Source organism: Silurus aristotelis, assembly GCF_946808225.1.
Source record: "Silurus aristotelis genome assembly, chromosome: 18".
NCBI lineage: Eukaryota > Metazoa > Chordata > Actinopteri > Siluriformes > Siluridae > Silurus > Silurus aristotelis.
The window spans coordinates 15,974,984-15,993,691 of record NC_139591.1 but is presented as its reverse complement, the minus strand read 5'-3'; the positions used below and the strand labels follow the sequence as shown (position 1 = coordinate 15,993,691).

The 18,708-nt window shown below is 37.9% G+C and overlaps 1 protein-coding gene across 6 annotated transcripts in view; it reads left to right on the top strand.

The window, feature by feature from the left end:
* Nucleotides 1-18,708, top strand: part of sez6a (seizure related 6 homolog a) — a 129,522-nt gene that overhangs the window by 49,189 nt on the left and 61,625 nt on the right. For 4 of the 6 annotated variants that reach the window (XM_083568421.1, XM_083568420.1, XM_083568418.1 and 1 more), the window contains exons 2-3: nucleotides 11,251-11,877; nucleotides 13,749-13,879. In XM_083568421.1, coding sequence (XP_083424547.1) covers nucleotides 11,251-11,877; nucleotides 13,749-13,879 — 758 coding nt within the window. The remainder of the gene's footprint in view (nucleotides 1-11,250; nucleotides 11,878-13,748; nucleotides 13,880-18,708) is intronic. The other 2 variants (XM_083568423.1, XM_083568422.1) reach the window with 1 other exon arrangement.

The window sequence follows — 18,708 nt, the reverse complement described above, 5'->3', positions numbered from 1 at the left end:
TTCCTGAAATGAGTGCAATGCTCTGAGGTGACCGAGATGAATTAAGAGTCTGAAAGAACAGGAATACAGTGAACTTGAACTAAGTAGAAAAAATCTTCCATGACGCTTGTCATTATAAAGACAAAAAACTATCAATCGTATGCACAGGACCATGTTCAGTGTAATACCATTATTCGCTGAAAGTCAGTCATTCCATCTCTCTTTCCAAAAGCAATGATAGTAAACAGAAATGCTTGCAGTTTCCCAGCTCTTATATCCAAACAGGACAAACATATGTATGTTTATTTCTAGTTTCCCCTTCAGGAACTTAAGCTATTTAAGCTATATATAGCACTTGGCGGTCAGGCTTCCAAATGTTCTCACTCACATAAAGGTGCTGGGGTTAAGGCTGAATGCCAAAAAGAGTCTACTTTCTCCATCACAGAGAACCACCTATTTAGGTGTAATTTGTTATTCCTTATAGCCATCAGGTAAATGAGAGAAGGCCAGTTACTTACTGTGAAGCAGTTTCAAAGACTGCTGGGTCTGATGGCAGCAGTGTCCAATGTGGTTCCACAAGGCAAAGGCCAAGGCTCGGGGAATGGTGACTGCACCCGGCTGTGGTGGAGCAAATCTCGGAAAGATATTACAGAGCACAAGTGGACCTGTTTGCGACTCAGGGGATATCGCACTGTCCCCTCTGGTTCTCCCTTACACCCCAAGCCCCTCTAGGGCTAGATGCTATAGTACAGGCAGGGCCAAGGCTCTGCTTGTATGCCTTTCTTCCTATCGCACTGCTCCCAGGAGTTCTGGAGAGTGAGTGCCGGGATGGAGTCCGTCTCCTCCTGGTGGCCCCACAGTGGCCAGGCAGGCCATAGTTTGCAGACCTGGTAGCACTTCTCAAACACCCTCCCTGGGAGATACCTTTAAGGAGGGATCTTCTCTCTCAGGCAGGTGGAGGGGTAGTTTACCCCCGCCCAGATCCATGGAGGCTGTGGCTGTGGCCCCTGAGGGGATACAGCTCCAAGCCACTAGTCTCTCCACTGAGGTGATAGAGACTATCCTTCAATCCAGAAATCCCTTGAGGAGGTTGTATGCCGTGAGATGGTGCCTATTCATGGTATGGTGCGAACAGCAAGCCAACAAGAAAGAAGGGGATGTTCAAGCCCTTTATGTGGCCCCTTCTTTCCTGGAATTTAAGCCAGTCATCAAAGTGCCTTTCTCTACCCAAAATTTGGGAATGTTACCAAGGTACCTCGGTCATCTACCAACCGGCAAGGCTACAGGCTTTCTTTCCTCCTCCTTTCCAGGACCAGGAGGAGCTTAACTGACTATGTCAATTTCTCCTATGAGTCCTCTGGTCCCCCTGCTCCTTTCGGTGTCAGAGCTCACTCTACCCGGAGTGTGGAAGCCTTTTAGGCTTTTTCCTCTGAGGGTTTCTCTCCAGGGCATCTGTAACGCTGCAGGCTGGCCCACCCCACTGACTTTTGTCAGGTTTCATAGCCTTAGTGCCACTCCTGGCCCCTCTGTCCTTTGTCCTAGCTGTGCCCAGCCACACTAGGCAGGGATTGGTCAGTCTGGCATTATTGGACTCTCCTTCCCAAAGCTTTGTTGACACAGCTCGAGTTCCTGAAGGGGAACTTTTCCAGGTTACGAATGTAACCATGGTTTCCCAAGAGAACGAGATGCTGCGTCTCCCAGCCACACTGCCCGCATCCCTACAGCGCTTTCATCTCCTTTCACTACATGTGATTTTATAGCTTCCTGTTAGTGACGTCACCCCACCGGTAATGGCTTGCTTTCCATTGGACTGATTGCACATGTTATTCAGAGCATGGACAACACGGAAGCGTTCTTAAAGCGTTGTTGATGTTGCGTCTCATTCCGTCAGGGAACCATGGTAGTAATGACAAAGAAACATAGCCATCTCCACTACTGTTGATATTCCACATTTCCTGTTCTTGACTGACAGAAGAAAACCTGATGTTGTATTCTCTCCCATCAGACTCTAATGATTCATGTGTTGTGAGAGGTTATTGGATATTTGCATACTCAATATAAACATAAATTAAAATGCAAATTTTTGTATTGTCTAAGGACCTATTAAGTAGGGAGTGACTGCCAAAAATGATCTGATATCACCCTGAATAAAAGTAAAAAAAAAGAATAAAAAGAGAGAAAGTCACAGTTCAAACTCATGTTGTCACAAAAAAAACCTCAGAAAAGGACAAAAAGGTGTCAAAGCTCTTTTAATATTAAGACTTTTATTTCTCCTTTTTTCAGACTGTAATTCTGTCTTTTTGAAAACTTCCCTCCAGCCTAAATACCTCCCAGTTTAGTCAGCCCTTTAGAGCAAATTTAAGCAGCACTATTACGCATGCTGCTGGTTTCGCCTGACCGTGTTATACATTTGACTGGAAGACATGCTGCTTAAATGTCATGGCTGTTCACTCTGTCTGCCTGCTAACAACCTGCTGCCATTTTGTTTTATTTTTTAAGCACAGTAGCACATCTTTCTGCTAGTCAGGCATCTTCATCTGATAGTCTATGATCCTGAGTTTAAGGACAAAATAGAACAGAATGTCAAACTGTAATGCAAAAGGAATTATAATAGAAAACAGCAATTTAAAGCATAATAAAAATATATGTGAAGAATTTTTTTTTTTTTTTAATTCTTTAATGTAATTGTTCATTGATCTTTTTTAGTGGCCCTGTCTGTAGTGCTGGCTGCACTGAAAATCAAAACTTTGATTTTTTTTTTTTTTTTTATACCTAGCATCTTCAGATCCATTATGACCCTGACCATAATAAACCAGTCACTGAAGACTGATAAATGATTTAAAAGATATAATAGTTCATATAGATTTGTTAGATTCCCTCAATATTATCCTTTATCTTTATCCCATAATCTTAAAGGTCAAATTCAGTTTAGAGCAAAAAATAAAATAACTTGGTCTGTCCATTCAAATAAATTCAGAGAGCACTGTATGCAGCCATGCTGATTATTATTATTTTTTTTTTTTCAACACTATAGCTTTAACTATTCAGTCAAAATAACTAAGGCTGTTTTGTGCATTATGTAAAAAAGAAATAATAATAATAAATAAATTCACCAAGAAAGTTTCCTTTCCATCAGATTAAAGTGTGCTCTGCAGCCTATAGCTTAGTGGCTCTAACTGGAGTTAGCTATGATTTCAAACCTCATTTGGCCTTTTTTCTTCAAAGAAAGAACTCATTCTACTGATTCAATGCTGCCAGCGATTTTAAATGGTGTTCAAGGTAAGAAACTATTTCAAATCTCCTTTGCAAGGGCATATGTCAGGGGTAAATCTTTGTAGCCCAATAAAAACAGTAATACATTTGATTTGACTATTTTACAGACTCTCAAAACATGCATATTATTTATATTTTAAGAAATACAATATATTTTATACACTGCACTATAATTAAAAAACATTGAAGCTATTTTTAAATATGCATTCTGTTTTCAGTAATATTTATAATTTGGTGCAAATAAACTAACAAATAAACAATGTGTTTTTTTACACACCAGGGAATCCTAAGGATTCATGCATTGCTCCTAAATGATTTGAAATAAGGTACTTCTGTGCCAAAAACAATTGAGGTAGCTACTTTAATTCGAGGACACTGAACCCTGCATTTTCACTTTCTTGTAAATGGGAGAGGGCAGTCAAATACTGTATGAAGCACAGGACAGAAAACATTCAGATTTATACAAGAGCATATGTATATACTATGTGTTCTGTTCATAAGTGTTATCCTGGTTTACCTTTAAACATTGGCTTAAGCACTAAATGAATGACAATATGTGTGATCAATAAAACCTTTGCAGTCTTTTTTGTTTTCATTGTGTGCTCTGATAGAGCATTTGGCAGCAGTTCTTCCTTAAGGTGCTATTAATAATTAGAAGTTGAAGAAAAAAAAAAATGCTGATTCTTGCACTCAAAGAACACTGTTCCTTACATACCATCCAGGGTTTGACTTTTCATCTCCAACCCTCCATACAAAACTACATTTCTGCAATGGGTAATGGACTTAACTCTGAATTGAGTTCAAGCATGTCACCCAGCATTCCTGTCGAACAGTAATGGCATTGCAGCATATTCATAAGTATCTGAATTTCAACTCTTAACCTTTATGTGGAAGTGATGGCCTGCTGAGTTTGTGTACTTTAAGAAGAATCATAAAAAGGGCTTTGCTTTCTAAAGACAGTTTATTCCAGGAGAATTTTAAATGGATAAACTGGGTCAACTGGTGCTTTTTTTCTTTAAATGTCATTCGTTGCAACCCAACATGGAGAGTCACTTTTGGACCTTTTTATGAAGTCAGATGAAAGAAAAAGTGCACACTTGTTCTGCATGGAAAATTTGTCAGTGACATTTCCTGTAATAATAAATTTACCTAACTAAGGAGAAGTCTCTAGTTGTAATGCTGTGTTTCAGCCTTGAGAACTGTGTTTGTGTCTTGAAAGAAAAAAAAAGAAAAAAAAAAGGAAAGACTCATTAGGAAATGACAGCTTCTATCTCTTATAGCAAACTTTGTGACATGCTGTTATTGGAAAAAAAAAAAAATAGTGGGGGGAACAGCGACTCCTTTGTCATTGCGCAACACTCATTGAGTACAAAAAAGCACTTATTGCACTTAATACGCCAAATACAAATCAAAAAGTTTGCCAAATTCCATGACAAATTTGGATCACTGCTCTTCTGACATCCTAGCTACTTTCACTACGGTCACCCCTAGCAGCCCCCCCACAATCTCACTGTGTGTCAGAGCTTCAAATGAAGTCCTCGCTCTGGGAGATCTCACCCATTCGCCATGTGTGTCAATTCTGTCCTTTCATCTCTTCCTGTCTGCAGTGTTCTGTCGTCCTGAGCCTTGTTAGAACACACTGTCATCCCACAAACCTGCGCTAATTGAGGTGTCAGAGCACACTAGGGATCGGTGTCTGTTTGAACGCCAAGCTGGAGCTGAGGGGCTTGGGGGAAACTTTTCAGCTTGTTCCTTTGAAGCTGTGTGCCTGAATAGAGGAAGTTTATAAATTATTATACCACAGCACTGTTCAAACCTGATGTTGATAATGTTTTTAAACAGCAACAATAATCTATGACCAATTATAATATATAAAATGTATTATTTAACAAGGAAATACATACAATTATTATTATGGTACATCTAATAAACATTTATACATTTATACTCAGTATACTGTAACAGTATGGTTAGCATGTGTCTCTCTTTTTTTATGTCGCCGAACCCTGATATCTCGAGCACAAGGGGGGGAAAATTTGCCATTTACCGTCGGTTATCTCGGTGCAGCTGCAGAAGAACTCGCGGAAGTGGCGGAAAAATCAAACCTTACAGATGCTACAGGTGTTGCATTGTATACTGGTGAATCTCTGCTGTTAGTTAGTGCACATATGCCTTTTGTTGTTAAATGTTATGCGATGAACGGGAGGCGAAAGTAGAAGCAAGGCGCTGAACAGCACACGGGAGAACGTGGGATGACCAGCAAAAGCATAGAATGAACATCGGCAGGATCGGGGAGCGATAACAACGACCGCCGTGAACCAACATATACCAACAATAACGGACAGTGAGAGTGTGGAAGTTTAAATAGGAGCTGGTGATGATGCTAAACAAGCACCATATGTGCGCGATTGAAGCCGGGAGCTTTAGAGAAAGCGGCCGAGAAAGCACCTGCCACGCCGAAGGGGGCGCCGAAGGTGGATTCCTGACAGATAAACATGTACTGTATGTATTTTTATAGCATGCCTTCATCAAACAAATCGCGGCAACGCTGTTGTGTAAAAAAAACCTTCAAAAACACGTGCATGCACATTCTCATTTATTAACGCACATCATGTACTTAAAGAAATTTCAAGCATGTTAATATACTGCCGCCATTTTGATTTTCGTTTATCTCGATCATCGGTTACCTCGATGCTTTTTGGCGACCCCCTAGGACTTCAACATAACCGGGTTCCACTGTATATATATATATATATATATACATATATCTGTCAGGCTGGTATCAAGCAGACGAAACCGAAGTAACTATTACAAGGTTTAATAGTCTTTTAACAGAATACAAACAGCCAGGAAGTAGCCATACAGGAATACAGGTGTAGTCTGTAATAGAACCAGGAAACGGGTAAAGTCCATAGAATGGGTAGTCCATGTATGATCTTCAGAATGCACTGTAGAACAGACGATGAGTAAATGAGAGTAAGGGCCTTAAGTAGGGGGAGAGATGATGGGAAACAGGTGACGGTGATTAGTAATTGGGTGAGGCGCTGCAAGCGTGCTGGGTGCTGAGGGAAGGCTTGGCCAGTGGTTCCCTGACAATGTCAGTGTACTGTTCATATTTGTTATATTCTAAGTCCTACTTTCTGTGGCTTTTTTGCTAAATAAAATGTGTAACAACCATTATCAACTAATACATTTGTTATTGAACTAGTGCCAGTGAGGTTCTCTGGCTTCCTATCCTGCTCCCTAACACATAAATAAATCAACCTTTCAACAAATTAGCAGCCTTTATTGACAATAATGTGTGTATTAGACAGGAAAAGCAATAAATGTGTAGTAATGGAATGAAAAACACCACGCGAGGTCCTGCTGGCAAGACGGGTTGAAGGAACAAGATGCTATCACAATTTCCTAAATGGCCATTAAGAGTCTTGAAATTGCCCATTCCTTTCTATAAGGTCAAACTGGGCAAATTCAAAAACTCATCATGCTAAGAATAGGAGCTTGTCTAAAATGCTTAATCCAACACTCTCAATTCTATACAGATATATAACAGTCTTGTGAATGTCAGCAATGTGGTGTTTCTTTTATTATTGTGTTGGTGTACAACAACAAAAAAATTATAGCCTGAGGAAGGTTGCGAAAATGCACTAAAACGTGTAGTAGACTGGAATTAATTAATTAAATACTGAAATAAACTAAGGTTACAGTTTTGGTTGTAGCACAGCACAGTTTCGCTAGAGTTTATTATTTGGACATTATTTTTAAACAACAGTGTTGCTGTTAATGTTTTAAAAATAGCTTTTGTCCAACATGCTAATCCTTCCAATTATCAGAATTTTCCATATATATCTTGAATATTTACAAACATATGGTATACATGTTGTGCTATTTCTTTAGCAGTAAGTTCAACAAACCTATTTATCTTACTGAATCAGCAATATAATCCTAAATTATATATGTTAATGTCTTGGTTCTGGTTCATGTAAAAAAAAAAAAAACATATTGACGTCCTTAAGATTTGAACTTTTTATGAGTTAAAATTGTTCTTTTAAGCACATGAAAAAATTGCTGTTTTATTTCAGAATTCATTATTTCCTGAATTTAACGAAGAAAAAAACAGTAAGGGCAGCCATCCATCCATCATCCTCCACCTCCTAAAACTGTGCCTCCACCTCCTAAAACTGTGCCGCGACTTTGCTACACTTTCCTGTGGTGTGAAGTTACGTGCATGTGTCCTACAGTGGACATAATGTATAGTGGATCCTAGTAACTGATGAAATTCATACCTTTTGTCAAATGATGTAGCTTTCTCCTGAGCATGTCACAGAGGCACTTGTTTTTCATAATGAACAATCGAAATGACATTTAGATCAGACGCAAAGTGAAGAACACTATCAGAACAACATTCTCTGAGGCCTGCTAATGAAGATTAATTTGGAATAGATGAAAGGCAGTGTGTAATGGTGCATCATTCACCCCAAAAGGCATTCTCCAAAGCTGAAACAATAATTATAGAAATACACAGCATCTTGTTGCACTTTAACTTCAGATAATTACTGCTGAGAGAAGTAAGCCTTTTTATATATATTGCCTTGCTTTAGTTCAAAGCCTGGGTGTAAGTAAAAAATTACCACAGAAGAAACATACAACTTGATTTAAAAGTTTCTTAGCATTAGCAATGCATCCTTTTGAAATAAAAATGAAACAAACACATTATTTTCAAACCAATATTTGTTTAAATTTTCTTCTATGAAATATAATTTATTGCAATGTATTTTCTAATTGGATTCTTTGATTGATGATCATAAAAAAGCACACAGATGTACAGATAATAGAATAATTATTTTTGAATGGAGTAATGCATGTTGTTTACAATATAAAATCCATGAAACTCCACTGAACTAAAATGTACTTTATATGCCAGTTTGAATCAGGACATAAATAGTAAATACATTTTTTTTAACAACATTTACACAATTACACTGAAAAATGTAGACGTATTACAACTTGTACTTTTAAAGTAGCACTAATAATAATTAACAAGTGAGATCATGGATGGGCAAGACAGATTTAGCAAGACAAGATCTATGTGAGTCAGTCAATCATGTACAAGATCCTCCTGAACACAGCTGGTCTTGTATTTTAAAACAGAGAAGGGCCGGCAAGAGAAACAAATGTTTTTACAAGGATGGCAATTGATTCTTGTTATGAGCATCACTTTTCATTGTAAGCATCCTCAGCCTAAGGGCTTCATGATTATATCTCAGCTGCTGCAGGTGCGAACGATAATCGCTTTCCGGCATGCACTTATTGTGTTCTCTAATCATGACTCATTCACTGCAAATTCTTCACTTTCTCTAATGGGATGTGGGAGGAGGGCAGGGTTTTATATATATATATATATATATATATATATATATATATATATATATATATATATATATATATATATATATATATATATATATATATATATACAGTGGGTACGGAAAGTATTCAGACCCCCCTAAATTTTTCACTCTTTGTTATATTGCAGCCATTTGCAAAAATCATTTAAGTTCATTCTTCTTCCTCATGAATGTACACACAGCTCCCCATATTGACAGAAAAACACAGAATTGTTGACATTGTTGCAGATTTATTAAAAAAGAAAAACTGAAATATCACATGGTCCTAAGTATTCAGACCCTTTGCTGTGACACTCAAATATTTAACTCAGGTGCTTTCCATTTCTTCTGATCATCCTTGAGATGGTTCTACACCTTCATTTGAGTCCAGTTGTGTTTTATTATACTGATTGGACTTGATTAGGAAAGCCACACACCTGTCTATATAAGACCTTCCAGATCACAATGCATGTCAGAGCAAATGAGAATCATGAGGTCAAAGGAACTGCCTGAAGAGCTCAGAGACAGAATTGTGGCAAGGCACAGATCTGGCCAAGGTTACAAAAAGATTTCTGCTGCACTTAAGGTCCCTAAGAGCACAGTGGCCTCCATAATCCTCAAATGGAAGACGTTTGGGACGACCAGAACCCTTCCTAGAGCTGGCCGTCCGTGAGCCTTGGTGAGAGAGGTAAAGAAGAACCCAAAGATCACTGTGGCTGAGCTCCAGAGATGCAGTCAGGAGATGGGAGAAAGTTGTAGAAAGTCAACCATCACTGCAGCCCTCCACCAGTCTGGGCTTTATGGCAGAGTGGCCCGACGGAAGCCTCTCCTCAGTGTAAGACACATGAAAGCCCGCATGGAGTTTGCTAAAAAACACCTGAAGGACTCCAAGATGGTGAGAAATAAGATTCTCTGGTCTGATGAGACCAAAATAGAACTTTTTGGCCTTAATTCTAAGCGGTATGTGTGGAGAAAACCAGGCACTGCTCATCACCTGTCCAATACAGTCCCAACAGTGAAGCATGGTGGTGGCAGCATCATGCTGTGGGGGTGTTTTTCAGCTGCAGGGACAGGACGACTGTTTGCAATCGAGGGAAAGATGAATGCGGCCAAGTACAGGGATATCCTGGACAAAAACCTTCTCCAGAGTGCTCTGGACCTCAGACTGGGCCGAAGGTTTACCTTCCAACAAGACAATGACCCTAAGCACACAGCTAAAATAACAATGGAGTGGCTTCACAACAACTCCGTGACTGTTCTTGAATGGCCCAGCCAGAGCCCTGACTTAAACCCAATTGAGCATCTATGGAGAGACCTAAAAATGGCTGTCCACCAACGTTTACCATCCAACCTGACAGAACTGGAGAGGATCTGCAAGAAGGAATGGCAGAGGATCCCCAAATCCAGGTGTGAAAGACTTGTTGCATCTTTCCCAAAAAGACTCCTGGCTGTATTAGATCAAAAGGGGGCTTCTACTAAATACTGAGCAAAGGGTCTGAATACTTAGGACCATGTGATATTTCAGTTTTTCTTTTTTAATAAATCTGCAACAATGTCAACAATTCTGTGTTTTTCTGCCAATATAGGGTGCTATGTGTACATTCATGAGGAAGAAGAATGAACCTAAATGATTTTAGCAAATGGCTGCAATACAACAAAGAGTGAACAATTTAAGGGGGTCTGAATACTTTCCGTACCCACTGTATGTATATATATATATATATATATATATATATATATATATATATATCTATATATATATATATAGATAGATAGATAGATATATAGATAGATAGATATATATATGCAAAGGTCCCCTAAAGGTTGTTTTTTTACCCTGTTCGGAGCATAAAACCTTTAAACAAGGTTCCTGCATGGCAATCCGTCTACATTTACTAGTTTCTTGCTGTGCTGTTCGGTTCTGCTTATTAGCTATGGTTATTATACTTCTTTTTAAATTATATTCAATCGTATTATGTCTCAAATGTTGCACATTTAGAATTACAGCCAAGGATTTTCATTTACAGATTGCCATTTAAAACCTGAAAAATTAAATAAGGATGATTTGTCCAAGACACATTGGATTGACAAGAGTTTTTTTTTTTTTTTTTTTTTTTTAAATCCCATTGTGTTGTAAGGTCGAGATGTAACAGCAAAAGTACAAACATTAATGTACTGCAGTTATAGGGTATATTTGATATCTATGAATAAGTTGCTTATTTGTTAAGTAATGGACAGACAAGAACATAGATTCAAACACACCTGAATAAAAGGTACCATCCCATCCACTGACATACACTTGGGTTTTTGTGATAAAGTTTTTCAAATGTCTGCCATCATTGCTTTTAAAGTAGCATAAGAAAAATAATTTAAGTGAAAAATACAAAAACAGACCAGTATAATTCCATTTTCTTTGCAGCTTGGTAAAGAGTTTGGTCATGATAGTTTGAAAATATCACAACCCTGGAGAGTCAGGGGGTTGAGAGCCCAACAATGAAATCTTGTGCCTGCTAGGGATTAAACCACTTAACCACTGAGCCACCACAGCCCACAAAACACTTATAGTGTTTTGACATAGGCTGTGGATTAAATCTGTTGCTTTTATTTTCAGATGATGGCATTGGGCCAAGCGAAGAAGGAGGAGACTCAAATTTAAAACAAGATCTTAAGGTCATCACTAGCAAACAGGCCACCATGAGGGAGACCAATGAGATTGCAACAGCACTTCCACCACACTTTAACAATCAACCTCAACTGAAAGGTCTTCTCCTCCATGAGACTCTGCTCACCAAGAACTTTAAAGAAGACCAGCAGTTCTTCAGAAATGGAGGCCACATAAAAGCCCATCCAACCTCTCAAAGACCACATTCCATAGAACCTGGACATCCACTTGGAGCAACTTATGTGGTTCCTCATGAAGATGCAGCAGCTTTCTCGGACATTGCTACAACAGTCATGACAACAGCCAGTCCTACTATACCTGGGAAGCTAGTATTTATAGGCCAAAATAGACCAAGCAAGAGAAGGATTGAAGGCAAGGTCTTGGAAGGTCAATTAATTATGGCTACTAATGAATCAAGAACTGGACAACAAATAATTTTATCAAAGGCAGAACAGTCTTCCAGGGCAGATTTCTCCAAAAAAGAACACCAGCCAGCAGAAATAAACATGGATGGAGATTCAACCATAACAAGCACAATCCACACAACAACAGTACTCAGCACTATGAGGGAACAAAGTATGTACACTATATTGGGTGTATTCCCTGTTTCCACATAGGTGTAATTTTTTATTTATATTCTATCCTTCCTCAACTCTAAACAAAAAAACAAATGTCTGGTTAAGATAGATTAAAACTTTATTCATCCCAACGGGAAATTTACAAAAGCAAAACAATTAAGATTTTTTGCTTTAATCTACAGTGGAACCCGGTTATCTCGCCCTCGGTTACCTCGACAACCCTATTAAGTCAACGTTTTTGAAGTGGAACCGCCAAATTCTTTTTTTTTTTTTTTTTTTATGTCGCCGAACCCTAGTATCTCGAGCACAAGGGGGGAAAAATTTGCCATTTAACGTCGGTTATCTCGGCTGCACCGCGAGTTCATCAAACAAGTGGCGGAAAAATCAAGCCTTACATCTGCTACAGGTGTTGTATTGTATACTGGTGAATCTCTGCTGTTAGTTAGGGCACACATGCCTTTTGTTGTTAAATGTTATGCGATGAACGGGAGGCGAAAGCCGCGCTTGGCGGCGCGGAACGTGGGATGAGCAAAAGCATAGAATGAACACCGGCAGAATCGTGGGGAATCCGCGGTGCGCTTTGGGAAGAAAAGAGCAGCCGTTGAGAGAGTGCCGGTGGGAAGACACGTACCATACACATGAGCGATAACAACGACCGCCGTGAACCAACATATACCAACAATAACGGACAGTGAGAGTGTGGAAGTTTAAATAGGAGCTGGTGATGATGCTAAACGGGCACCATATGTGCGCGATTGAAGCCGGGAGCTTCAGAGAAAGCGGCCGAGAAAGCACCTGACACGCTGAAGGGGGCCGAAGGGGGCGTGGCAGGTGGATTCCTGACAGATAAACATGTACTGTATGTATTTTTATAGCATGCCTTCATCAAACAAATCGCGGCAACGCTGTTGTGTAAAAAAAACCTTCAAAAACACGTGCATGCACATTCTCATTTATTAACGCACATCATGTACATAAAGAAATTTCAAGCATGTTAATATACTGCCGCCATTTTGATTTTCGTTTATCTTGATCATCGGTTACCTCGATGCTTTTTGGCGACCCCCTAGGACATCGACATAACCGGGTTCCACTGTATTTGAAAATCATAAAATAATTATAAAGATGCTATTGCTCAAATTCTTGTATTGTTAATACAGCTCGAATTACATAAGTGATATTAAAGCAAGGATTCCTATTGTGGTCTTTAATTTAGAGCTATCATGCACCATGCGAAAGACCTAGCACTGAATAGAACCAATGAGAATGTAAAAATTCATCCCAAGGTTACATCTTTTTAATGTTAAAAAAAAAAAAAAAAAAAAAACAGCTAAGCTGTCAAGTGAGGTGTAAGAGCTTTAAACAGCTAATGTGTAATGAACTCGCAACTCATCCAATAAAATATTCTGTAACAAAGCAAATTCTGGCTGATTTTTTTGCCAAACTTTTTGGTACAAAGAGCCACTAGGTTAATTGCTCACTGAAGTAGGAATAGCTTCTTGGTTTCATGAGGGTCAGTGACAAATATAACAATGTTAAGACAGAGGTTATTCCAGCCATCTATCGTTCCTCTACGAGTGAAGCATTAACTTACCATTTTTTTACATTTACATTGAATTAAAGTAAGTTTACAAAGCATAGCTCAGTATGAGTGGATGAGTATGCTAGAGCTTCGGTATTTAGATTAGATACTAATGTTGGTTGGTCAGTGATTTGTTTATGGCTATATTATATATACACAAAATATTTTCATGATCTGCATATAAATCCACCAATTGGTAATCCCTGTTACAGAGAATCAAGAAGAGCCAGGATTAAGTTTTACCTGTTTGTCTATTTGGCTTATCTCTGTGTGCTTTTCTTTTCCAGGTCAGTGCAACATGAACTTGACAGATGCTGCAGGCTACATCGAGATGCCACCAATCTCTGATTCATTCGAATCCACTATGGATTGCACCTACTCTGTGACGGTCTATCTTGGCTATGGAGTTGAAATTCAGGTCAGCTATTTCTCATAAACAACAATGTGTGATTTTTTTTTATGCAATCCTTATTTGGTCTACAGTGCTGGCTGATCCTTTTCATGTATCCAAAGCACACTAATTAGTATCTGTTAAACTGGTCTCTTATGCTTTTCTATAAGTTCAACAAGTTAATAACTTTTGAAAATAAAAACACCTTGAGAATAGATAATACTGTTTTGGTCCACCGGATAGCTAATCAGCATCAAGATCAGACAAAATACAGACATTTTTAATAAGTAATAATAAGTTTAATTTATATAGTGCCTTTCCCAAGCTCAAGGACACTTTACAAGGTACAATATTTAAATATATCAAGACAGATGAAATATAATGAACATACATAAACATAAACATATTCGTCGGACATTTGCCCAGGACGAAGGATCACATGCAGCTGCATGAGTTAATAGCAGAGACAAATGAAGCTTGTCAATACCGGAGCTTGAACCCCAGACCTTCCGGTCAGTAACCCAGCACCTTAACTGCTGAGCTAACACTCCCAACTAGCTCCATTTCTGAGCTATCTGACTTCTCCTCCTCTTTGCACTTAAAAAAAAAAGGGATAAGGAAAGGCAAAGAAAATTATATAAAAAAACGTGTGCTGAAATTTGTGATGTAGTTTCCTGTTTTTTTTATGTTTTCCTGCAGGGAGCAGACTAGCAGTCTAAAACGACCATCTGCTAGATACACTGAGTTGTCACTCAGGGGCCACCATATTGAGACTGTTCCTTGAGTGAAATCAAAATGTAAAAAATTCTTAGAAAATGTATTTTAGTATTTTAACATTCGACTAGAAAGACTGAATACAAAGCCTACAATTTTGATCTAAAGTTAGGACTGTTAAATATTAGAATTCACTTATTAAAAATTAAGCTATTACTGATCAGAAGTTTATTGTACTATTTTAAACAAAAACATGGATTAAACCAAAAGAATATTTAGCATTTAAGGAAGCTAGTATTCCTGGTTATAGGAATATATATATTTACACACAGCCCCACCTAACTGGCAGAGAAGGCAGTGGTAGATTATTATCATAAATAACTGCAAGTGTCACTCAACAAATTAAATATACATTAAACACGTTAGAAGTTCTTTACACAAATACAATGCATTTAGCTTTTAAAAATAAGTTTAGTAAGTCAAATTCCACTATTTATTATTTATAGACCTTGCTACATTACAATGTTAAACATACATATACGTCAGCTATTATAACAAGTTTTATCTATAGTCTTCTGTAATCAACAATTATTGAATCACCGTTTAACTCCATAGAGCTCGATTGGTCTACTGAATGTAGCCTATTTAGAAGAAAAATAATGTACTCATAAGAAACATAAGTTCCTCTCATGGTTTCTTCTACATAACATCTTAGGGAGTTTTTCGCTCCCACTGTCACCACTTGCTTGTTTATTACTAATTATAGGGACTAATATATTAATTTAAAATGTATATTTGTAATCGATTTAATCCTGTAAAGCTGCTTCGGGACAATGTCAATTGGTGAAAGCGCTACAGAAATAAAACTGAATTGAATTGAAAATCTGCATTACTTGGGAAATGTTTCAGAAATGTCTGGCTTCATTACTCCGAAGGAAAGGAGACAAACCCATCATCCCGCAAAGCCTCAGTGCATGGCTCAATGGAAATGGAAATGCAGCAGAGCTTTTGATGGAAGATGTTGTGGGTTTTATGCAATCATGTGGAACTTGTTATCTCTCTTGTCAAGAGCCCAAGCGCAGTCAATATGACACTATTGAGCAGCGGCAGCAGAACAAGTGGCTAGGCATGTAATTTTGGATGTATCAGTTGCAATAGCAGAAAATAGGATTTAAATTCCATTGTGAAGTAAGAGTGAGGTACAAGTTTAAGACAGGGACTGATAGAAATTGAGTCATCATGCAGAAGAACATTGGCTTTTTCACCAACATTCTTCTATCTGGGATTTAGGTATAGAGGGGTTTTCTATTTTCTCATGAGCTGTGCTGTCGTGGCACATTTAATGTTATAAGTCTAATGCATTCATAATTATGTTGGAAAACATTTAGTAACCTGGTTTACATTTTCATCTGCCTATTCAGTTGAGGTCATTCTGTTTGCACATAAAGCAAAAGTTTGCGTATATGCAAAGAAAGAATTTCACTATGCTGTAATATACATGTAAATAGATAGAATAGGTAAAAATACCTTTATCAATGAAGCATTTAGTCTTCATTTATTACAAAAAGGAAGTAATCCAAGTACTGTAAGGAGCTGAAATAATCAAATTTTTTTGCATACAGTGCTGAGAGCAAAAGCATATCCAAAAACAGCATAGTTCAAAATCAGCGATCACAGTTCACAGCAGCAGTTAAGAAATCCCCAGCAGACCAATGACAGAAAGGTTTTGAAGTATTTTCCTATCCATCAAAAGAGCCTTTAAGAGCCATCTATCCACCCTAATGGAAAAACAAAAATATTCTAGAAATCTTATGAGCAAGAGTTTTACATGTCCTCCAGAAACCCATATAATTTAATAAAAAATAATAATAAATACTTTTAAAAAGCTAAGTAGGGTTAACTATCCAAAGGCATCTTGAAAGTGTACACTAACTGGCCTTATATGTGCTTATAATATAAATGCACTTTGGGGGCTTATAAGAATCTTATACTAGTTTTCTATTCCAAGTAGAAGCTATGTAACACCAAATAACTATCTACTATCTAATAAAATATTATTGAGAAACCCCAGGTACCATCCCTTAACTACATTTAAAAGCAGATTTTCCTTTAAAAAAAAAAGAAGTAGAAGATTTTAGAAGGTATGAAGATCTGAAGATTTAGATATTGTTTAAAGACTTGTTTCTATGGCTTCGGGACATATGATTATTGTAATAAATTATGAAACTATTTTATGTATGTATTCTATTAATTGCTGATATTATGGAAAACAATGTTAATAATGTGTGGGTTTCATGATTAAATTTATACAGGGTTATACCAGTAGCTTTAAGCTTTCCATATTGTCAGTCTTGAAGCTTCAATCCAGTGGTACACTAAACAACAAGTATGTTTTGTTTACATTTTATATTTCATATTAAAAAGCAAAAAAATGGAAACAAGGTGTAGAACATGGAAGTGTTTGCTGTTTCATCAGAATGAAAATAGCAGATGATAAAGAGTTGATTGGAGAAGCTCTCCACAGGGTTGGCCTTTAGCTGACAAACTTGCAAATTGGTGTGTTATGATTGTCCGTTTGGTTTCCTACTCTCCCTGAAAAACTGTCCCAAAATTAATTGCATATATTTACTCATTCTCTGTCATTTGTAATTCCCCAAGCAGCCAATTTACCGTGTAAGACTTTGAAATGTGTGAGCCTTCTCGGCACTGCTCTGGAGGGTTTACGATAAGTCCAGGGCATGAGTGTGTTATGGATGTTTTTTTTTGCTTGCTGACTCCTAAGGAGTTTGGCATTGTAGTTAGGATTAATGAAGCTTTGCTTTGAGAGTATAAAACCCTAATTCTCCTATTTTTTTCTTTCTTTCTCTGTCTGTCTGTCTGACAGTCTCTCTTACAGACACACAATGCTTTAGGCTTCATTTTAGACAGACTAGCAATCAATCTCTCTTGCTTCTTTACTGCCTTTTCTTAAACACGTCCAGGCTCTCAGTAAGCAGTTGCAGTGCACCAGAAAGGAAAACGGAAGGAGGGAAGGAAATGGGAAGTTCTGAAGTCAGCTTAATTCCTGCTGTTGCTTAGATCTGTGCATTCTGCGAAATCACTTCCAAGGGATTTTGTACTACTTTAGACATTAACTTACTGTATGTATTTTTATTTGTGTAAACAGGCTAGCAGGGTTTTTTCTTTAAAAAATAAAATAAAAACTATTTATTTGTTAACTAATCACTTAAAGTGAATTATTTTAGTTCAAACTAAAAATTTACATGACCACAAATGCTTATAAGTAGAGGCTGGGGTTGATTTCCTTTTAGCCCAGACTGTCCATTCATTGTATAGACAGGAATCAATAACGATGGATGGATGGATGGATGGATGGATGGATGGATGGATGGATGGATGGATGGATGGATGGATGGATGGATGGATGGACATGTAAATGAATAGTTAGATAGATAAATGAGATGACAGACAGACAGGCAGACAGAGTCAGGCACGCAGGCAGGCAGATGGATTTATCAGACAAACAGAGGAGACAGACAACTAGCTTCATTAAGGTGAGCTTAGAGTGGAGCGCCAAAAAAAGGAAGCTTCTGTCACCAAAACAAATTCCTTGTAAGTGCAAACATACTTGGCAATAAAGCTCCTTCTGAAAAATGCCGGCACACATCATGAAAATGAGTTAATATTATGTACGGCGATAGATAGAGGATTCTCCACAAATATATGGATGTAAGGGTGAAGAGATTGCCACAAACTATGGCAACCTTTATCAAAAAGGAGCTAAGGTATATATTAATAAAAATACCCTACATTTGTAAGTATGTAAATTCTCAGGAATTGTGAGAAAACTGAAGTCTATAAACAGAATTAATGACATTTCACCTGTACAGCTTGCATGATGTAACGCGATATTGTCTGCCTTTTCCATACAGCCCTGTAGAACTCATGCCCGGATGCATTACACATGTATTCGCCTCCTCCATAGTGTTTGATTCTGAGGTGAACTGCAGGCAATGAATCATACATTCAACTTGTACATTGTATATTCTCCAATGAATGGAGGGGTGCAGTACCATGGCAGGACCTCTGAATACAGAGCCTGTTGCTAGTAGAGACAGAAATCTTAAGCACAGTGTTGCCTA